Below are 20675 nucleotides of genomic sequence, written 5' to 3'. Positions count from 1 at the left end.
TCTCCATGGATTCACTGGTGCCCACAGCGACTGAACACACTCCGGCCTGGGCAGAGGCGTATGGCACAATGTCCACGCCAACATGGCTCTCTAGAAATAGCATGGGGACAGGAGCAGGGGGAAAAATAAATGTCAGGCCATCTTCTTTTCAATGCCTCTGGAATTATAACCCAGTGGAATGAACGAGTGTCACGTGTGGATGCATGAGACCCGCACAGAACCAATAGGCTGCCCTATATTTTCATTATTTAGCACTTTTTATTATCTATATAGTAATGTTAATTTTTACATTATCATTATCGGTCCGATTAGAAGATTTGGCCGATATTTTAAAACCAATAAATAATGGATTATTTCCTTCAGCTGAGACAATTCAGATGCGCACTGTTCACCATGATGGTTTTGAATTGTTTGAAATATGATATAGATTTTTTTCTTTTGGCAAGGAAAGTTGGCCATAGAAGTTATTTTAAAAACGTACACTTGTTCAAACTAGGCTACTTGTTTTTGTAATCAGGCTCTCAAAAATAATATCAAATTTTGAATTTAGATTTATCGGCCAATATATCGGTGATCGGCTTTCAAATATAACGAATTATCGGTTATCGATATCGGCCAAAATTTTCATATCGATGCATCATTCACTATCATTTTTATCTAAGTGTCTAGATGTGGATGTAAGTTATAGGATGTTGCTTATTGGTCAAAAGAGCCCACACCCAAGCCTCTGGCTTTCCCCCAAAATGCTAATCTTGTGTTCCCAAATTATTTATCACATCCAGGTTTTATTTTATTTTACTTTTTTTTTAGCTTCCAGCTTCTACTGTTTGTGTAGAAAAAATCCCAAGCTATTTTACTCCAATTAATAAAGGACCCCTATGTGATGTCGCACAATTGCACCTTAAACTTTGCATATTGAATTGTAATGAGTACAATATATCACAATTAAGACACCAAGCAGCGTTGCCATCTGTCTATACTGCACATTGAGCTGAGAATTTATGAACAGGGACACGGTAAGTGACAAGGGTTATCATACAGAAAGCCTGATGCTATAGTTCCCTCTGAAATATGTCATGATAGAAGAGTTTCAGCCATGGTGGATTAAGATTTATGACACTGCAGTGTCTCTGCGTTACGAAATGTATCCAAAAGTAGGGGCGCATATGGTGTTTCAACCACTGAAAGCGTCGCACGCTAAAACCGTCGCGTCTTACAGCAGTAAATGGTGTTTAGGTGTGTTTGCTGCAGTGCACTTGCTCTCTCTCTCTCTCTCTCTCTCTCTCTCACTCACTCTCTCGTTCTCCACTAATTACAGATCGCTTGCCATCCACACTATTCCCGAAGCAGGTGACACTGACTGACGCCTGCAAGAGTGTGTGTGCGTGCCAGGTCATGTGTGAGTGTGTTTGGCAGAGTCTCTGATGGTGCTTGGAGTGGTGTTTTAACGCTGTGCTGGCGTCCTCCATCTGAAGGCGAGAGTCCCGTGAATTATGGCTCCAGAGAGGCCTTGCTGTAACCCGACTCGCTCAGTACACAGCCACAGGAAAAGGCTAATTCACATCACCCTATCTCTCTGTGATGCGCTCTCCCTTGTTTGCTGTTCCTTTTTTCTGAGTTCTTTCCGTAGAGGATGTGATGTTTATCGTTTGAAGAGTGTCCATGGAGTTCTTGAAGGGATGTGTGATGATGACAGGGTGTTTTATAGTGAGCGTGTCTGTAAATCCATCTGAGAGAATGTTGTTGGAATATTTTTAAGGAATAATCCATGAAAATTAGTGGTGCAATATATCGTGTCATAATATATCGCAATACAAAAATGCAATAATATATATCGTAGATAGTGATGATATCGTGTATAGTTCACCAGAAATGAAAATGACTGTGTGAGAAAACTGTGTGTTTTAGTGTCAGTACTACATTAAACTACTATATATAATGTATAATAATTAAATGGGGGAATATTTGTGGGTCCTGATAATGCCAAATGTCTTATGCTACCAGTAAAAAGTGGCTTACATTATTTTAAATATATCTAGTCACTGAAAGAGTGCAAGCATATTCATCTAAAATAATACTGTATTTTCAGCTTCAGAATCATCAATATTGTTATTCTGGTGTCACTATTGGGTTTCCAACACCAAGTCCAAGCCTGTTCCTTTATACCCCCAATGTAATACCAAATTTAGCATTTTAATCAACAGTGCATTTTTTATCATGTCTTGGAGTCTCACAATAATATCGTATCGTGAGTTCAGTATTGTGATATGACAACCGGGGGATTTACGGTATCTTACCAAGTGCATTATGTTTGATTTGAGATTTCTACAGAGGTCCTTAAAGAGGGAAGTTAATTCAATTCTTTAGATCCTTAAATTGAGTTCTATCCCATAATTTGACAATGCAGTCTCAGTTTGATCCAGATCCAGATCAATATCACGATGCACATACTAGATGCCGACACCGATCAAGTCCTTTGAGTGGCAGTGGGGTCACTGAACTGGTGACCTTTCACACTGGACTGGTGTAGGTGCAGGACACATACTTGAAAGAATCCCATGACGGTCTCTATAGGTTACAGGTGTGAAAACAAACAATTAATGTTTTATTAAATCTATGTTTTATTGCTTTATAGTTATATTGCACTCAAGTTCATTGAGATACACTAGTACGAGTAGGCTGTAGGAATGACGACTTCTCAGTGAAGTGCACCCGGTGTTTGTCACTGAATTGATTTAATGACCTGTGTCATCAAGTTTATTTAAAGTCTGCTTGAAGAAGTTGGCTGTTTACATGGATAGTTTAACACACAGAACGCAGTCTTGCACTCTGTCTGTTATTTCTTTAATTGATGGTCTATTTGCATGTGTCAGACGGATGTCTTTGGTAGATGTGTCATGGTTTGCTGCATTGTGTGTCACGACTGTTTTTAAGACACTGTGTCAAAGTTAAACTTTTGTTATGCAACACAACAATGTGGGTTTTGAAATGAAGAATCTGGGCAGGACAAATATCTTGAACATATTGAGTGTTTATTGTAACATGTCCGTTTTGACAGTGACATCTTGAGGAGCATTCTGCGTCTAGTAGTTTCATTCTGTTGAGCTCTGTCTCGCTGTTTTTGTCTCTAGACTCTTTTACACTGGCTTGTTTGGCAGCAGAACAGTGACATCATCTGAGCAGTGCTGGTTTTATTTCACTCCGCTTATTGAACTACAGCAAAACGTCCAGAAATCAGTTCGTTAGGGATTCAGCAACATTTCAACCATCAAAAACGTTCTACTTTTCATTTTTCATCCAAATATTAAACATTCTTTATCGTAAGAGCAGTTTAAGTAATTTTGCAATTCAATCACATTCGTTCATGTTCGAAACGCAAAATGAATTTTTTTACAATTTTAATGAAATCTCAGAGATTCCTGTCCCTCCATTAATAGCTACTACTGTAGCACTTGATCGCTTATGAAAGTTCATAAAGAGATCGTAATACTAATCCATATGAATTGACCGGTTTAGTCCAAATTTTCTGAAGATACTCGATCGCTTTATATGATGAACATTGAATTTATCCTTTTATTCACATAAACATTCATCAACTCACACATAAACAGAAGCTCAAGCATGAGAACCAATGAGGTTCATTCTCGTGTTACGCAGCACGTTTGAGCTTCAGCAAGAACCAATGAGGTTTGTTCTCGTGTTACGCAGCACGTTTGAGCTTCAGCAAGAACCAATGAGGTTCATTCTCGTGTTACGCATCACGTTTGAGCTTCAGCAAGAACCAATGAGGTTCATTCTCGTGTTACGCAGCACGTTTGAGCTTCAGCAAGAACCAATGAGGTTCATTCTCGTGTTACGCAGCACGTTTGAGCTTCAGCAAGAACCAATGAGGTTCATTCTCGTGTTACGCAGCACGTTTGAGCTTCAGCAAGAGCCAATGAGGTTCATTCTCGTGTTACGCATCACGTTTGAGCTTCAGCAAGAACCAATGAGGTTCATTCTCGTGTTACGCATCACGTTTGAGCTTCAGCAAGAACCAATGAGGTTCATTCTCGTGTTACGCAGCGTGTTTGAGCTTCAGCAAGAGCCAATGAGGTTCATTCTCGTGTTACGCAGCACGTTTGAGCTTCAGCAAGAGCCAATGAGGTTCATTCTCGTGTTACGCATCACGTTTGAGCTTCAGCAAGAACCAATGAGGTTCATTCTCGTGTTACGCATCACGTTTGAGCTTCAGCAAGAGCCAATGAGGTTCATTCTCGTGTTACGCATCACGTTTGAGCTTCAGCAAGAACCAATGAGGTTCATTCTCGTGTTACGCATCACGTTTGAGCTTCAGCAAGAGCCAATGAGGTTCATTCTCGTGTTACGCAGCACGTTTGAGCTTCAGCAAGAACCAATGAGGTTCATTCTCATGTTACGCATCACGTTTGAGCTTCAGCAAGAGCCAATGAGGTTCATTCTCGTGTTACGCAGCGTGTTTGAGCTTCAGCAAGACCCAATGAGGTTCATTCTCGTGTTACGCATCACGTTTGAGCTTCAGCAAGAACCAATGAGGTTCATTCTCGCGTTACGCAGCGTGTTTGAGCTTCAGCAAGAGCCAATGAGGTTCATTCTCGTGTTACGCAGCGTGTTTGAGCTTCAGCAAGAGCCAATGAGGTTCATTCTCGTGTTACGCAGCACGTTTGAGCTTCAGCAAGAACCAATGAGGTTCATTCTCGCGTTACACATCACGTTTGAGCTTCAGCAAGAACCAATGAGGTTCATTCTCGTGTTACGCAGCGTGTTTGAGCTTCAGCAAGAGCCAATGAGGTTCATTCTCGCGTTACGCATCACGTTTGAGCTTCAGCAAGAACCAGTGAGGTTCATTCTCGTGTTACGCAGCGTGTTTGAGCTTCAGCAAGAACCAATGAGGTTCATTCTCGTGTTACGCATCACGTTTGAGCTTCAGCAAGAGCCAATGAGGTTCATTCTCGTGTTACGCAGCATGTTTGAGCTTCAGCAAGAGCCAATGAGGTTCATTCTCGTGTTACGCAGCGTGTTTGAGCTTCAGCAAGAGCCAATGAGGTTCATTCTCGTGTTACGCAGCACGTTTGAGCTTCAGCAAGAACCAATGAGGTTCATTCTCGCGTTACACATCACGTTTGAGCTTCAGCAAGAACCAATGAGGTTCATTCTCGCGTTACACATCACGTTTGAGCTTCAGCAAGAGCCAATGAGGTTCATTCTCGTGTTACGCAGCACGTTTGAGCTTCAGCAAGAACCAATGAGGTTCATTCTCGCGTTACACATCACGTTTGAGCTTCAGCAAGAACCAATGAGGTTCATTCTCGTGTTACGCATCACGTTTGAGCTTCAGCAAGAACCAATGAGGTTCATTCTCGTGTTACGCATCACGTTTGAGCTTCAGCAAGAGCCAATGAGGTTCATTCTCGTGTTACGCATCACGTTTGAGCTTCAGCAAGAACCAATGAGGTTCATTCTCGCGTTACGCAGCGTGTTTGAGCTTCAGCAAGAACCAATGAGGTTCATTCTCGTGTTACGCAGCGTGTTTGAGCTTCAGCAAGAGCCAATGAGGTTCATTCTCGTGTTACGCAGCGTGTTTGAGCTTCAGCAAGAGCCAATGAGGTTCATTCTCGTGTTACGCAGCACGTTTGAGCTTCAGCAAGAACCAATGAGGTTCATTCTCGCGTTACGCAGCACGTTTGAGCTTCAGCAAGAACCAATGAGGTTCATTCTCGTGTTACGCAGCGTGTTTGAGCTTCAGCAAGAGCCAATGAGGTTCATTCTCGTGTTACGCAGCGCGTTTGAGCTTCAGCAAGAGCCAATGAGGTTCATTCTCGTGTTACGCAGCACGTTTGAGCTTCAGCAAGAGCCAATGAGGTTCATTCTCGTGTTACGCAGCACGTTTGAGCTTCAGCAAGAACCAATGAGGTTCATTCTCGTGTTACGCAGCACGTTTGAGCTTCAGCAAGAGCCAATGAGGTTCATTCTCGTGTTACGCAGCACGTTTGAGCTTCAGCAAGAGCCAATGAGGTTCATTCTCGTGTTACGCAGCACGTTTGAGCTTCAGCAAGAGCCAATGAGGTTCATTCTCGTGTTACGCAGCGTGTTTGAGCTTCAGCAAGAGCCAATGAGGTTCATTCTCGTGTTACGCAGCGCGTTTGAGCTTCAGCAAGAACCAATGAGGTTCATTCTCGTGTTACGCAGCGTGTTTGAGCTTCAGCAAGAGCCAATGAGGTTCATTCACGTGTTACGCATCACATTTGAGCTTCAGCAAGAGCCAATGAGGTTCATTCTCGTGTTACGCAGCACGTTTGAGCTTCAGCAAGAACCAATGAGGTTCATTCTCGTGCGTCAAGGAGGTTCAGCTGACCTTCTGTTTATGTTTGCTGATCAATGTTTAAAAAGTGAATAAAAGTCTAAATTAAGTCTGAAAAATGTCATTTTACCTTTTAATTTTCTAATTAAATTTTACATTCGGTGCATTTTGTACACACATTTCATATTTCAAACTCCTCAAACTGGAGTGTGACAAGGTTCTGCAGTTCTCGACTTTGCAGCGAATTTGAAACTTTTGAGCAAAGTCTTTCAGATGAGAGTAAGTATTGTATATCTTGCTGCATGCATGCTGAGCTGTTGCAGGTGGATGGATGACCTTTGACTCCTCACCACACACTGAGCAGCAGATGTGACCTGATAGAAGAACATGAGACTGACTTCATTAACCTCTGTGCTCGCTCGCCACGTCTAATTAATACAGACGTTTAAAAGACTCTTCCATCTTCTCACGCCCACTCAGACTGTTGCCTTAAGAGAAGGTGATTATACACGGGAAACTTTTTGAGCAATGTTGCCGTCAACGGGCAACCAGATGAGACACAGGGCCCATGACCGATCTAAAGTATCCAGATAGAAATGTGTTGCTCATTCTCAATGGGAAAGCGCCCAAGCAACATCGCCCGGCAACATTGCTCAAAAAAGTTGCCCTGTGTATCATCACTTTTATAGGGCTTGATGTTGTTCAGGTTTCCCTGTCTCACTTTAAAGGGTTAGTTCACCCAAAAATGAAAATCATGTCAGTAATTACTCTCCCTCATGTTGTTCAACCCCGTAAGACTTTCGTTCATCTTCGGAACTCAAATTAAGATATTTTTGATTAAATCTGAGAGCTGGATCACTCCTCCATAGGCTTCTAAGGGATCGAAACTGAAAAGGCCCAGAAAAGTTATTAAAGACATTGTTAAAATAGTCAGAGTGACTACAGTGGCTCAACCTTAAGTTTATCAAGCGACGAGAATACTTTTTGTGCGCAAAAAAACAAACAAAAATAACGACTATTCATTTCCTTCTCTGTGGGCCTCGAGATTTCACATAGTGAAACAGCGCAGCGCTTCTGGGTTGTACGTCACACGCATCACACACACACATGACCAGTGTCGGCCAATAGTGAGCCTACGTGTGACGTACAACACAGAAGCGCTGCGCTGTTTCACTACGTGAACAATCTCGAGACCCACAGAGAAGGAAATGAAGAGTTGAATAAAGTTTATTTTTGTTTGTTTTTTTGCGCACAAAAAGTATTCTCGTCGCTTGATAAACTTGCTAATTACTGACAGAATTTTCCTTTTTGGGTGAACTATCCCTAAAATGACCAGTAACTGAGAAGATAAATTTATCCACTACCTCCATTTACAGCCTTACTTTTGAAGTTAAAATATGGGTACTGTGTGAAAATCTAACTTTTTTTGTTTTTGCACAATGCCACATGATTCCAATTAGCCACCACACTAAGATCTGTAATTACTGTGCATACAAACAAACGCTTGATGGCGGCACTTTTATCTTGGCAAAGAGCGGTGTGTGGGCTGACTTAGACAGGTTATTAGAGATCTGGGCTTCTTTAGAGATCCAACATTATCAGTGGATCAGGACAAATTCAGGATTTTATATAAATTATGCTAATTCTCAGACCCCGGTCATCATTACCGTCTCAGCTCTAATAAAACCTGATTGCCCCGCAGCTGTTGTTGGTACATTTGCATTTCACTAAGGCATTGCACAAACCCTGAAGTCACAAATGGATGAATTTAGCTTTTAATGAAATAAAGAAAAATAAAAGGCCAAAAACATGACCATCAGTTATATAATAGGACCCAGTCAGCAGCGCTGTACACTGGCTTTTATTAAGTCAATAATGATCAAATACTGCTGTTTTTGTGAATAAATGTGTATTGGACCAGTAGACACATCTGCTGAATATTTTTATGCCACATTTCTCAGGCTTTATGAGTTGAGAATGTGTTTTCAGCAATGTGTTATACATTTGACAAATTTAAATTTGTATATGAATAAAGTTGGAAAAAGTTCAAAGCAAACCCTTATCAAGAAGAGTGATGCCTCATGTTCTGTTTGGATGTAACAAAATTATATAGTCCTAGAAGTGAAAATATATTAAAATAATGAAAAACAAATTTACTTGTATAAATATCATTTAAATAATTACAATCCACAGTTCCAAATTTTTAATAACTGATTCTTCAGGGTTTAGCCTTTCTATTACCATTGATTTTTCTTCCTTTAAATTGTGATTTAGTTATTATTATTATACTTACAAATAGCAATATCACCTCAATGAAATATTTTAGACCTTGACATAACCAGAAACGTATATATTCGTTATAACAAATTCCCATGACTTTTAAAGATTTCATTCATTTCCATCCGTGTCTTTTCCAGGTCTACAACTCACACTTTTAAAATTCTTATATTTTCCTAGAATGTAAGTTTGAAATAAAATAAGAAATATGATGGCCGGATGATTCTTGATTTTTAGCTGTTTAGCCTGTTTTAAAGTTTGTTTTGTCATTTTAAGCTATCTTGGGGGAAAGTTTGCTGAGGCCCTAGAGCGTCCCGCTAACCTGGTTGAGAATCACTGCTCTACATATTCAATGGCATTTACAACCTGTTCTAATTTTTATTTATTTATTTATTTTAAAACCTCATTCTACTACAGGGTTTTTAATGAGACCCATCAGAAATGTGTCAGAAATAAACTGCATTGTCGAAATCTACTTTTCTTGTGGAATATTAACTTATTTTTCTTGAATTCTTTTAGGAAGCATCTTCCATAATAGATGAGATCTGATCTTTTGGGATATTAAACTCATAGAGTAGCATTGAGATTTATTTGTTCGAAACAAAGCGGGCGGCACAGCTGCAGATTTGTGGTTTAGTCTGGCAGCCTTGGCCGGGTGAGTGTGGAAGAGACTTGATATAAGAGCAGGAATGAGCCATCTTATATTCTCCATTTAATAGTGAGAAGGGATTTAGAAAACAAATGTATTTATTTAAGAGGCCGCATTATGCCCTTTTACAAAGTTTTGTTTTTGGGCTCTACTAGAACAGGCTTTCATGCTTGAATGATCAAAAAACACATTGTTTTCCCCATATTGTACATTATTGCGGCTCCTCTTTTTACAGTCTGTCAGTAACGCTCTTTTTAGTTCCTGTCTCTATGAAGCCCCTCCTTCTGAAAAGCTCAATGTGCTCTGATTGGTCGGCTATAGCAGTGTGTTGTGATTGGTCAACTGGAAATGTCCCGCCCCTTACCATAACTACCAGTTTCAACACACTACTAACTAACTCAACCAGGCTCCGCCCCTTTATTCTGCGTATTAATCAATTAAATTCTGAATATTTGTGACGTGTTCGTTCCCGGAAGAAACTCAAGACTACAATGGAGGCGTTTCAGGGAGTTCAGAAACACTGACTCTGATATAGAGAATAACTCCCGCTGGAGGGGCTTTGTAACCTGCATTTCCAGACCTGGTATTTTCTTCTGTGTACTCGCTGAGTGGTGTAAAAACTAAGGTGTTAACTGGAGCAACATCTTGAACGCTGCTGTACTGCAATGACACTGCATTGCAACTCACTCTCTTTGTACTTGCGACTTCTCATAACACTCTTAGTCCTGACAGTATGCATGTGTTCCTGAGAGACTCACAGAGTGACAATGCCTCTATGTTGTGCCGCTCGCTGGATCGAGAGAAAAAGAGGGATCAGATGAAAGGAAAAAATGAGTCTTTCGGCCTCATGAAATATTGCTTGGTCAAAGCAAATATGAAGAACTGTTAGTGTGGGATAAGTCTTCAGAAAATCCAGCACCCGAGCCAAACCTGCAAAACTAAATGCTCTGCAGAGAGAGAGAGAGAGAGAGAGAGGGAAGGGGAGAACGACTGAGAGAATGAACATAGAATATGACTTAATAGAGAGGTCGAACAAAGGATAAGAAAGAGGAAAGTAAAATTAACCGTGTTCATGCCATTTTTTGGATATGTTCTATGGGAATAGCATAGTTCATTGAATGTACCTGTTACCTTATAATACCTTACCGGTACTTAAGTTACCTTAGAATACTATGGTAATGAAGTGTTTTTTAGACGTGAAATAAGGGAATTGCATGGTTCTTTCATCAGTCTTACCATGGTTTTCTGTGAACTACCTTGGTCTGCCATGGTAATATCATGTTGTTGTTGTTGTGTACACTTCAGTGTACTTCCAAGAATACCATGGTACTATTATGATTGTTTTTTAAGGTGAATATATCGCTTACATAATAGTCCTGTGGTTGCACTGTGTACTTTGGAATATACCATGGTACTAAAATTAATTTACCATTTTTTATATGTCCAAAATACCATGGTAATACCATGCTAGCATTTACAAAAAACATGGTAGTACCATGGTACATTTCTTCAAGTGATGCTGTGGTATTCTGTGAAATTTCATGGGGAATCATGGCATTACCGTGTATTTAGAAATGTACCGTAACCAGTAAAGCCATGTTTTTGGATGTGCCATGGTTTTCTTAGAATTGCTTAAAACATTAATATCCATGGTACTTTAAAGGCACACTATGTAAGTTTTTTGGATCAAAATATCCAAAAACCACTAGAACAATGTTATATATTTTGTTGATTTGTGTACTTGCATTATCCCAAATGTTTCTAAGAATGTTTAAATCCAGAGAAATAAGCCGTTTTAACCAGGACCCGAACCGTGTCCGTGCGTCGCCTATCAATGACATCATACCCGCGTTACCCTCGATTTCCGGTTTTATTTTGTAGAAACCATGGAAACACCAAAGACGCTTTAATATATTATGTGTTTTATTAGACACGTGAGCAACTGTTTGGATACATTCATCAACAGAAAACTAATAGTTGTTACACAGCTCAACACAGTTGTCTTACTGTTTAAATCTCATTTTCTTGATTTACCGCGAGTACCATGTTTTACCGTGCCTAATATCGATCTAGCTCACTGCAGTGTGCAACAAGTGTCTCATATAGTAGCCGACAAGCGAACGCACCGAGTAGCATTGTAACATCTTTCAACACACTCAAATGTATCTAATATGGTAAAACAGCGCTGTGTTATCCCACATACGCATGACTGGAAGAAGCGGAAGCGGCTTGTTCCTCTCCAACGGCTTTCGTAGCGTTAATAAATCTTAAATACATTACCGATCATCCATAAATATGATTTCTGCTCAAGGAGAGGTGAAGACAACAACTCCCATGATCCTGCCAAATCAAGACGTCATCAAGCTATGCCTTTGTTTTGAATAAATGACTTCTAGTGGCAACAATTACATAGTATGGCTTTAATTTTGAAAATAAACAATGAATGAAATAGCATGTGCCATTAGTTGGTTTTCTTTTAATTACTTTAAAGTACCGATGAAATTACCTACTTTTATTTTCCAATCCATTCCAACTTTATTTGCTTAGCACTTTTAAACAACCAAAGTTGACCAAAGTGCTGTACAGAAAAATAATCACATTTTGAACATATATCACGGGAAAAGCATATGCCATAGTTGTACCATGGTATTCTTTAAAGTGCCTTGAGTACATTTTATAGATGTATTTTGTAGCATTGTACCATGTAAATATATGGTATATGAATACAGTAATCATCCAGTGCTTTATTGTAAGGGTACAAGCAATAGAAAGGGGACAGAGATTGTCAGGGACCGAGAAAACGAAACAAAAGAAGCAAATCAAAGGGGGGCAATGAGGACGGGACCACCCTTAATTCAATTACACTCCTCTCCACATAAATCACGTCCACACCCCGGATCGAGCACGCTATGCGATGGATATTTTTATGTGCGGTGTGCTGGCAGCAAAGACAATGAGATGAGCATCTGTTTGTCTGTCTCTCCATTTGTGAGGGCTTAAACTCTCACCTGCTATTTCATCACTCTCTCACGGGGCCTCGCTTTCGATGGCACAAGCTAGAACAGGCACTGTGCATCTCACAAGGGGTTTCTGAGGTTAAGTCCACTGTGCACAAGCTCATCTGACATCCCAGTAATGTAATCTAACTCTCACACGGCTCGACAGAAGCCCAGTGAGCCTGAGAGTATCCACTGCACGTACAACAGCGTTTATTACCAGAGCGAGACCGAGACGCAGCCATCAAACCACTTCAGAGTTCGTATTCGCTCTTAAAGGGGTTAGTTCACCCAAAAGAGATCATAAAACTAATCCAAACGAATTGAGCGGTTTGGTCCAAATTTTCTGAAGAGACACTATCACTTTATATGATGAACAGATTCAATTTAGGCTTTTATTCACATATAAACATTGATCAGCGAACATAAACAGAAGCTCAACCAAACCTGCTTAATTAATACGCAGAATAAAGGGGCGGAGCCTGGTTGAGTTGGTTAGTAGTGTGTTGAAACTGGTAGTTATGGTAAGGGGCGGGACATTTCCAGTTGACCAATCACAACACACTGCTCTAGCCGACCAATCAGAGCACATTGAGCTTTTCAGAAGGAGGGGCTTCATAGAGACAGGAACTAAAAAGAGCGTTACTGACAGACTGTGAAAAGAGGAGCTGCAATAATGTACAATATGGGGAAAATAATGTGTTTTTTGATCATTCAAGCATGAAAGCCTGTTCTAGTAGAGCCCAAAAACAAAATCAAGACTTTGTAAAAGGGCATAATGCGGCCTCTTAAATAAATAAGTGACGCACGAGAATGAACCTCTTTGGTTCTTGCTGAAGCTCAAACGATTTACTAAACAGGGCAAATTAGTGTGAGAACGCAATCCCATAAAAGCGCAGATGGGAGTGGGAAGTTCTGCTCGTGATCTACTGACGTTAACACAGACGCAGCCGGATCATTTCCATAATGACCAACACCATCTAACAAGAGCAGCGCAGATTAGCGTCTGGTTTAAAACATGTTTTTTTGGGCGGTAAATAATAGCGCAAACACCAGTCAATTGACTAGCGCAAACCTTAGTAAATCACCTTGCGTGATTCATTTAAATACTCTCCTCCCAAACATTGTGTGTCCGAAAGGGAAACTCCTACAAATGCATATGCAATAAGGTCAGCCGCTAAAATAACCCTGTCCACGCATTTTCAGCGCTAATATTTCACTGTCTTTAGTAAATCCTGACCGCAGTTTTTTTACGCCAAAAGAGGGTTTACACTGGCGACAGCTGTTAGTAAATCTGGCCCTTAGTCTTTCACTCAAAATATTCATAAAAATCTAACCTTTAATTAAAGTCAAATAGAAATATATGTATTCCACGATAATTTAATACTTTGTGCAACCTCCCTTTCCCAAGATAACAGCTCTAGATCTTCTCCTATAATGTGTTATAAGGTTGATAAACATAAGACAAGAGATCTGCGACTCTTCCTCCATACAGAATCTCTCCAGATCCTCCAGATTCAGAGCTCCATGCTTGTGGACTCTGTTCTTCAGCTCGTCCCACAGGTTTTTATGTATGTGGTTTGGGTCAGGGGACTGCTATGTCCACAGCAAAACCTGTGAATTATTCTGTTCATTTTGAGATGTGCTCAGTGTCCAGTTTAAGCTTCCTGACAGGCTCAGTCCGGTGTTAATTTAAGATCTGCTGGGGTTTATGATACCATGTGTCCTAACACAACTTGTCCAGAGTCTTTGGGAGAAAATTAGCCTCCTAGCATTACAGATCCACCAACATACTTCATAGTGAGGATCAGGTACTGTTCAACATGGTGTTTTTCCAAAAAGCTTTATTTTGGTCTCATCTGACCATAAAACCCAGTCCCACTGAGGTAGCAGTAACGCCTTCATGAGATGCTGTTTGATGACACAAAAGGCTTTTTACTGCAACCTTCCCAAACAAGTTGTGGTTTTATAGGTGAGGTCTGATCATAGTTTTGGAGACTTTCTGACCCCAAGACCCAACCAGCATCTGCAACTTTGATCCTTACAGTTTGTTTGGCAACTGGGGCCAATATAGACGCGTGTTCTCTTCCAGGATAACTAATAAATAAGCGTAATAAATAGCTTAAATTTTTTTATTGAAGTCTGAGAGTATTTGAAGCTCGTAAATGTGTTACAAAATTTTGGTATTTAATTTTGGCATCTCTGGAATCCAGCAAATGTTGCATTGTAAAAAGTACTTTACTACTTTGCTGCAATTCTTCTATTAGAGAGGGTTTTAGCACAGTCAGGATAGACGTTTGTTTGGTGGTTGTGAAACCACAAAATATACACTCATTAAAATGCTTTGGGACAATAAGGTATTTTCTTCTCACACAGAAATCAATACTTTTCATTTATTTTATTTTAAAAATCCTGAAAATAAAAAATAAATCACAATTTCCACAAAAATATTAAGCTGTTTTCAACATTGATGATAATCATAAACGTTTCTTGAGCAGCAAATCATCATATTAGAATGATTTCTGAAGGATCATGTGACACTGAAGACTGGAGTAATGATGCTGACAATTCAGCTTTGCTAAATGCAAAGAAAAGAAATATACTCAAACTGACTAGTTGACTTCAATAATTAGTTGCATGAGTGGTTGACTAGTCGATCCAGGGTTATTATAATTAACTAAAGCTAAAACCATAAAAGAAAACATTTGTGTCACTTGAAATAAAAGCGTTAACTAAAATAGTTAAAACTGATATAACTAAAACTGTGTATATATATATATATATATATATATATATATATATATATATATATATATATATATATAACTATAAGTTATAACAAAAGAAACAAAAAACCAAAAGTACAAAAATGCTACAAAATTACTAAAATTGTAAAATTAATATATATACTGTGTATGTATATTAGGGGTGGAACGATACATGTATTCGTATTGAACCGAAACGGTACGGGCGTCACGGTTCGGTACACGGAGAATACACGGTATAAAAATTAATTAATGTAATGCGGAACTACTGTTAGATACGCGGGTTCTTTAGGGACACGTAATCTGTACCATCGAACTTTCTCTGAACGCGTTCACTTCAAACGTTGGCTTTATACGCGCGTCCTCTTTGGACTAGCGTCGAACTAGAACCATCGCAGCCCATTATGCGGTCACACCAAACGCGAATAGAGCATCAAATTCGCGTTTGGTGTGACCGCATAATGGGCTGCGATGTCAAGATTGCAATGCTGGAGTGTGTGTGTGTGCGCGAGAGTGAGAGGGAGAGGCGCGGGCGCGATCGAACTGTGTGTGTGTGTGAGAGAGAGAGAGAGAGAGAGAGAGAGAGAGAGAGAGGCGCGATCGAACAGTGGAAACATAAAAAAAACATACTCCGTCATTTTGTTCATACAGATCATTAAACCTGCAAAGTGTTTACTTATATTTGTGTACACTCGCAATAAAACACAACATTGTGCTTTTGTCACACCGTAAACTCTTGTCAAACTGTAACCTACAACTGTCACCCAACCAAAATCTCACACACATACACACACACACACACACACACACACACTGTTTTAAAAGCAAAACATATTTATCCAACTCCATTTCAAAACAGTCTGTGGGTCCCATCTTTTGGACATTCTCATCATATTGCATTGGTTTTCATTTATTGCCCGCGGAGCACTAATCTTACACATTCTACATTGATTAAAAAAGAATATCGAATGTGTTTTTAATGGTAGTATTATTTTATACAGAAATCAATTATTTATAATTCAGATGAGAATAATGTTACATTGTTAATTAATAATAAATAAAATTAATTAACAAATATATTGATCGGAAATATAGCAAATACATTTTTAATTAATTCAGGTACAATTACCAAACATATCTCAAGGTCTTTTTGTCTTTTTATTAATTTAATTAATAAACTAATTATATAAAACTATTGTCAGTGCACTACAAATAAACTGGTTCTATACCTTTATTAATAAAACTTATTTAAAAAATACAATGCCTTCTGCATTTTTGTTTTGCTTTTCCCTCCATTGTACCGAAATCGTACCGAACCGTGATGTCTGAACCGAGGTATGGACCGAACCGTGACTTCTGTGTACCGTTCCACCCCTAATGTGTGTGTATATATATATATATATATATATATATATATATATTAAACAAACAATTCAAAACCTCAAGGATACTTAAACAACTCTGTGTTGACCAATTCGTTCCCATCCCTTTAGCATTGCTGATAGTTCAGTTTGAAACAGGAAGAGGAATAAAGACTTCACAGAACTAAAGTGTTTCTCTGTTTTCTTACAGACTCATGGACCAGCTACTATGAGGTTATTCAGCAGTTCCCGGACTCTCCTCCCTCTCCTCAAGAACATTGTCCGTCACTGTCCCGCTGACTGTCAATGGACCAGAGCCCTCGCCCCGTCCTGCAAACTCCACTCCTGCAGGGTCCTGTCGACGGACGCCTCCGCTCCTCAGACACGCGTTACTGAAAACTCAGTGGAAGTTTTCAGCCATGTCTACCCACGAGATGACATGACCAATGTGACGGCTAAAATCTTGTCTAAAGTTGGCTGTCAGCTCCACAACCGGCCGCACCACCCCTTGTGGCTTATTAAGGAACGCATCAAAGACCATTTCTACCGCTCTTACATCGGTCGCACCGGAAACCCACTCTTCTCTGTACATGACAATCTCAGGCCAGTGGTGACAGTGGAGCAGAACTTCGATAGCCTGCTCATTCCTCCAGATCACCCCAGTCGGAAAAAAGGAGACAACTACTACCTGAACCGCACACACATGTTGCGGGCTCACACCTCGGCCCACCAGAAGGAGCTGGTGCGTTCGGGACTGGACTGCTTTCTGATGGCTGGAGATGTTTATAGACGAGATGAGATCGACTCCAGACACTATCCTGTCTTCCACCAGATGGAGGGAGTGCGGCTTTTCTCCAACCATGAGGTCAGAATAGTGTCTGCTAGTTAGTCCTCTTAGAAAAGTGTTGGCCGTGAAGTGAAGAAAAAAAATGTTGTCCATTGAACTATAAAAATAGTACTTGCTATTTGTGGGCCAATATTCTGAAAGTGACCCAATGTATGAGGAACTGTGTGAATGATCATGGGGTAAAACATGGTTTATATAGATGAACATTAATTACAGCAATGTCAAATGTCATTTACCTTTTTATTATTGTATTTTTATTACGGTTTTAAAAGTAGAACTTTTTACTTGGTATACGCAATCTTGATGTCTTTTTTTTTTTTCAATGTCATAAGATGGTTTAAAAGCATATTGCAACCCACAACCTTTAAAAAAAAGTCAACTAATACATTTTTTTGGGATATTTAGAGTTGGCATGAAATGGAAATCTAGTTTCTAAATGCATCTTATTGAGAGCAATTCATCAGTGCATATGTAAAAAAAAATTGTACATACGTAAATATCATAACTGGGTCTTCCAGTGGAATGACAGACTGTCAGTGAAATCTTGCAGTTGATTGTAAGAAAGGGGTGGGATTAAAGCGGACTAAATGATTGGAGAAGTCTGGTTAATGTGATGTAAACCCCTCCCCTTTCTTACAATCACTTTCAGATCTGCTTCCATCCAATGAACAACCAAAGCATTGAACCATTTCTTCTTTCTATATAATCTAGCATCTCTATTCACATGGACATACGCCATAATATGGAAGAAAAGATGTTTAAATTAAAATATTCAATACTATTGTAAATAAAAGAATAAAAGACAAAATAATTATGAAGTAACATAACTATAAAACATTAAAATAATAATATTAATACTACTACTACCATTTCATCCCGACTTCAAAATAATTTAAACGTTTACATAAAAATATTCAATGCTTTTGTATATAAAACCGTAAAAGTGTATCAATGATAAATTAATATACATATTAATGATATTCATAAGTATTATAATCAGGGCTTGACATTAATACCCACTAACCCACCAAATGCGGGTGAATTTCAGTAGTGGCGTGTAACACAGTCACTCGCAGTATTAAAGTGACAGCAGCCTAATATACCTGCTGCAAAATTATGAGATAATATTAAAAGTATCTATTTGGCAGTTTTTCCACATGATATTGATGTCAAAATTCTGGCTAGTAACTTTGGAAATCCACTAGCCACAGTGGCTGGTGAGCAAGAAAGTTGATGTCAAGCCCTGATTATTATAATAAAATAATGATAATACTAATAAAACATTAAAATAATACTATTAATAAATATTACTACTAGCCAGTCGAGTTAAGAAATATCCTTGTTTGGTTTCATTGAACATTCCAATGCATTTTAAGACATGAATTGAATTCAGCGAATTGAATCAAATATTTATTTGTCAATTTGAAGAGTTATGTATGCGTGCGTTTTATTTATTTATTGTATAAATTATTAGTGCGTTGATAATGAATACGCTGATAATTGAAATGGTTTTATTTCTGAGCAAAAAATGATTCCCCGTGTCAATCAGTCGCGTGATTGGCTGATCTTACTCCCAGTTGTAACAGTCTTAAACTGTTATAGAAGAAGGTATTTTCCAGAAGCCCTTGTCTATCCGTGTAGAAAAAGCTGTTTATTTAAAGCATCCAGACTGTAATAAATAGGTTGTTTGAGGACAGGTGTCAGAAGTCATGATGAAATCTTAACGTAATCTTTCTGAACAAACTTGTTTTCACCCTTCCTCTCTCTATCAGCTGTTTGCTCGAGTGGAGAATGGTGAAGACCTGTGTTTGTTCGAGAGCGCTGGCCGCCGCACGCCTCAGAAACAGCAAACACACACGCTGGAGGCCGTCAAACTTGTGGAGTTCGATCTGAAACAGGCACTCACGCGCCTCATGCGACACCTTTTTGGGGAAGGTAGGAATCCTGTGATGTTCTCACTTTATTTCCCGCTCACTCCCTCTGTTCAGCTCTCCTCCATCTGTGTGTTTCTGTCTTGCAGATTTGGAGATCCGCTGGGTGGACTGCTACTTTCCTTTCACACACCCCTCCTTCGAGATGGAGGTGCGCTTCCAGGGCGACTGGCTGGAGGTGCTGGGATGTGGAGTGATGGAGCAGGAACTGGTCCGCTCAGGTTCGGAAACACACACCAACACTCACTCACACAAATGTGTTTTACGTCTTTAAGTTTGTCAAGAGATTTAAAGCACCGTTTTTGAAGATTGCGCATGTGCAAACGTACTCCACTATGTGTAAGGAGCCTATGATTGAATCTGGAAATAAAGTGAAATAACATAGAAATATGAGAAATATTCCTCAGATGCCCTGTCTGTAATTTATAGCAAAACATCTAGCATTAATTCGATCTCAAACAGTTTCATTAAAATAAGTTATTTCCGGGGATACCCCTGGACCCCCCTAGGGAGGGCCCCCACAAAATAAATACCTATTTAATGTGTCGTCCCCCCCCAATGTTAAACTCATTCCTACGACCCTGCTCACACTTTAAAGCAACACCAAGGAACTTCTCCTCAGCGGTCGCCCTACAGGTTGGAAGCAGAATTGTCCATTACCGCTGTCGTAAATAATTTAGCCTAGCGCAGCCTACGGCCGCACGCGCACGCTCGCTGTTTATCCAGCACCAGCTTTGGAATCAACAATGGCAGACATCCCAACCTGCAAGAAGTCATTTCAGGGAGGTATATCTTGGTGACTGGATAGTTGACGGGGGGGGGTCGGCTTGACTAGCTTTCGTGAGGCACACTCGCAAGGTCTCTCGCTCTCTCCCTCTCTGCCGTGCTCGCGCTATGTATGTTATGCGCGCAGTGTGTTCTGTCTCGCATGCGCGCTCTAGATTCCGGCAGATTTGAACTAATTTGCGGGCATCAGGGAGACGCTATAGACTTGGGATGTCTGCAATGGCCAATAGACAATTTGAGGAAGTGGTGGGGGAAGTGACGTATGCCGTAAAGCAGTCGAGTTTTGTAGTTCTTTTTGTGCTCGGGTTACTACCCGAAACCCGAAGTTACATAGTGCGAGTAAAAGCGATACAGACCACGTCAGGCTATGGCAGACGTGTCATTTAACCTATTGTAAGTCGATGTACCATCACAAGGGTCTTGGAAATATATTATGAAGGTTGAAAAGTTACATAGTGTTGCTTTAAACAAGCTAGAACCATTTTCAGTTGGAACTGCTGATTTGAAGGGACTAAAGCCCTATTCGGACGGGATTAACTTTACAAGGGTCGATGGAGTAATGTAATATTACCACAGGACGTCTGTAATATCAATGGGCAATTCGCACGGGATAAGATATCTCAGTAAAACTAGTAGAAGTGGGACGGGTAACTCTTGCGCACCGGCGTCACCCTCCTGTCGTCATGTGTGTATTACGGTGCTTCCTGATATCACGTGCGCAAACACAAATAACCTATATATACA

The 20675-nt window shown here is 39.8% G+C and overlaps 1 protein-coding gene across 1 annotated transcript in view; it reads left to right on the top strand.

Moving 5' to 3' along the window:
- The window catches only part of fars2 (phenylalanyl-tRNA synthetase 2, mitochondrial), a 179522-nt gene that overhangs the window by 37231 nt on the left and 121616 nt on the right, over positions 1-20675 (top strand). The window contains exons 2-4 of the mRNA XM_056241599.1: positions 16579-17232; positions 18987-19149; positions 19235-19366. Of these exons, the coding sequence (XP_056097574.1) occupies positions 16597-17232; positions 18987-19149; positions 19235-19366 (931 nt within the window). The 5' untranslated portion in view covers positions 16579-16596. The remainder of the gene's footprint in view (positions 1-16578; positions 17233-18986; positions 19150-19234; positions 19367-20675) is intronic.

Source organism: Rhinichthys klamathensis, unplaced genomic scaffold (assembly GCF_029890125.1).
Source record: "Rhinichthys klamathensis goyatoka isolate OS25496 unplaced genomic scaffold, OSU_Roscu_1.1 h1tg000656l_1, whole genome shotgun sequence".
Lineage (NCBI taxonomy): Eukaryota > Metazoa > Chordata > Actinopteri > Cypriniformes > Leuciscidae > Rhinichthys > Rhinichthys klamathensis.
Note: the sequence above shows the minus strand (reverse complement) of the source record. Positions and strands in the feature narration are given on the sequence as shown.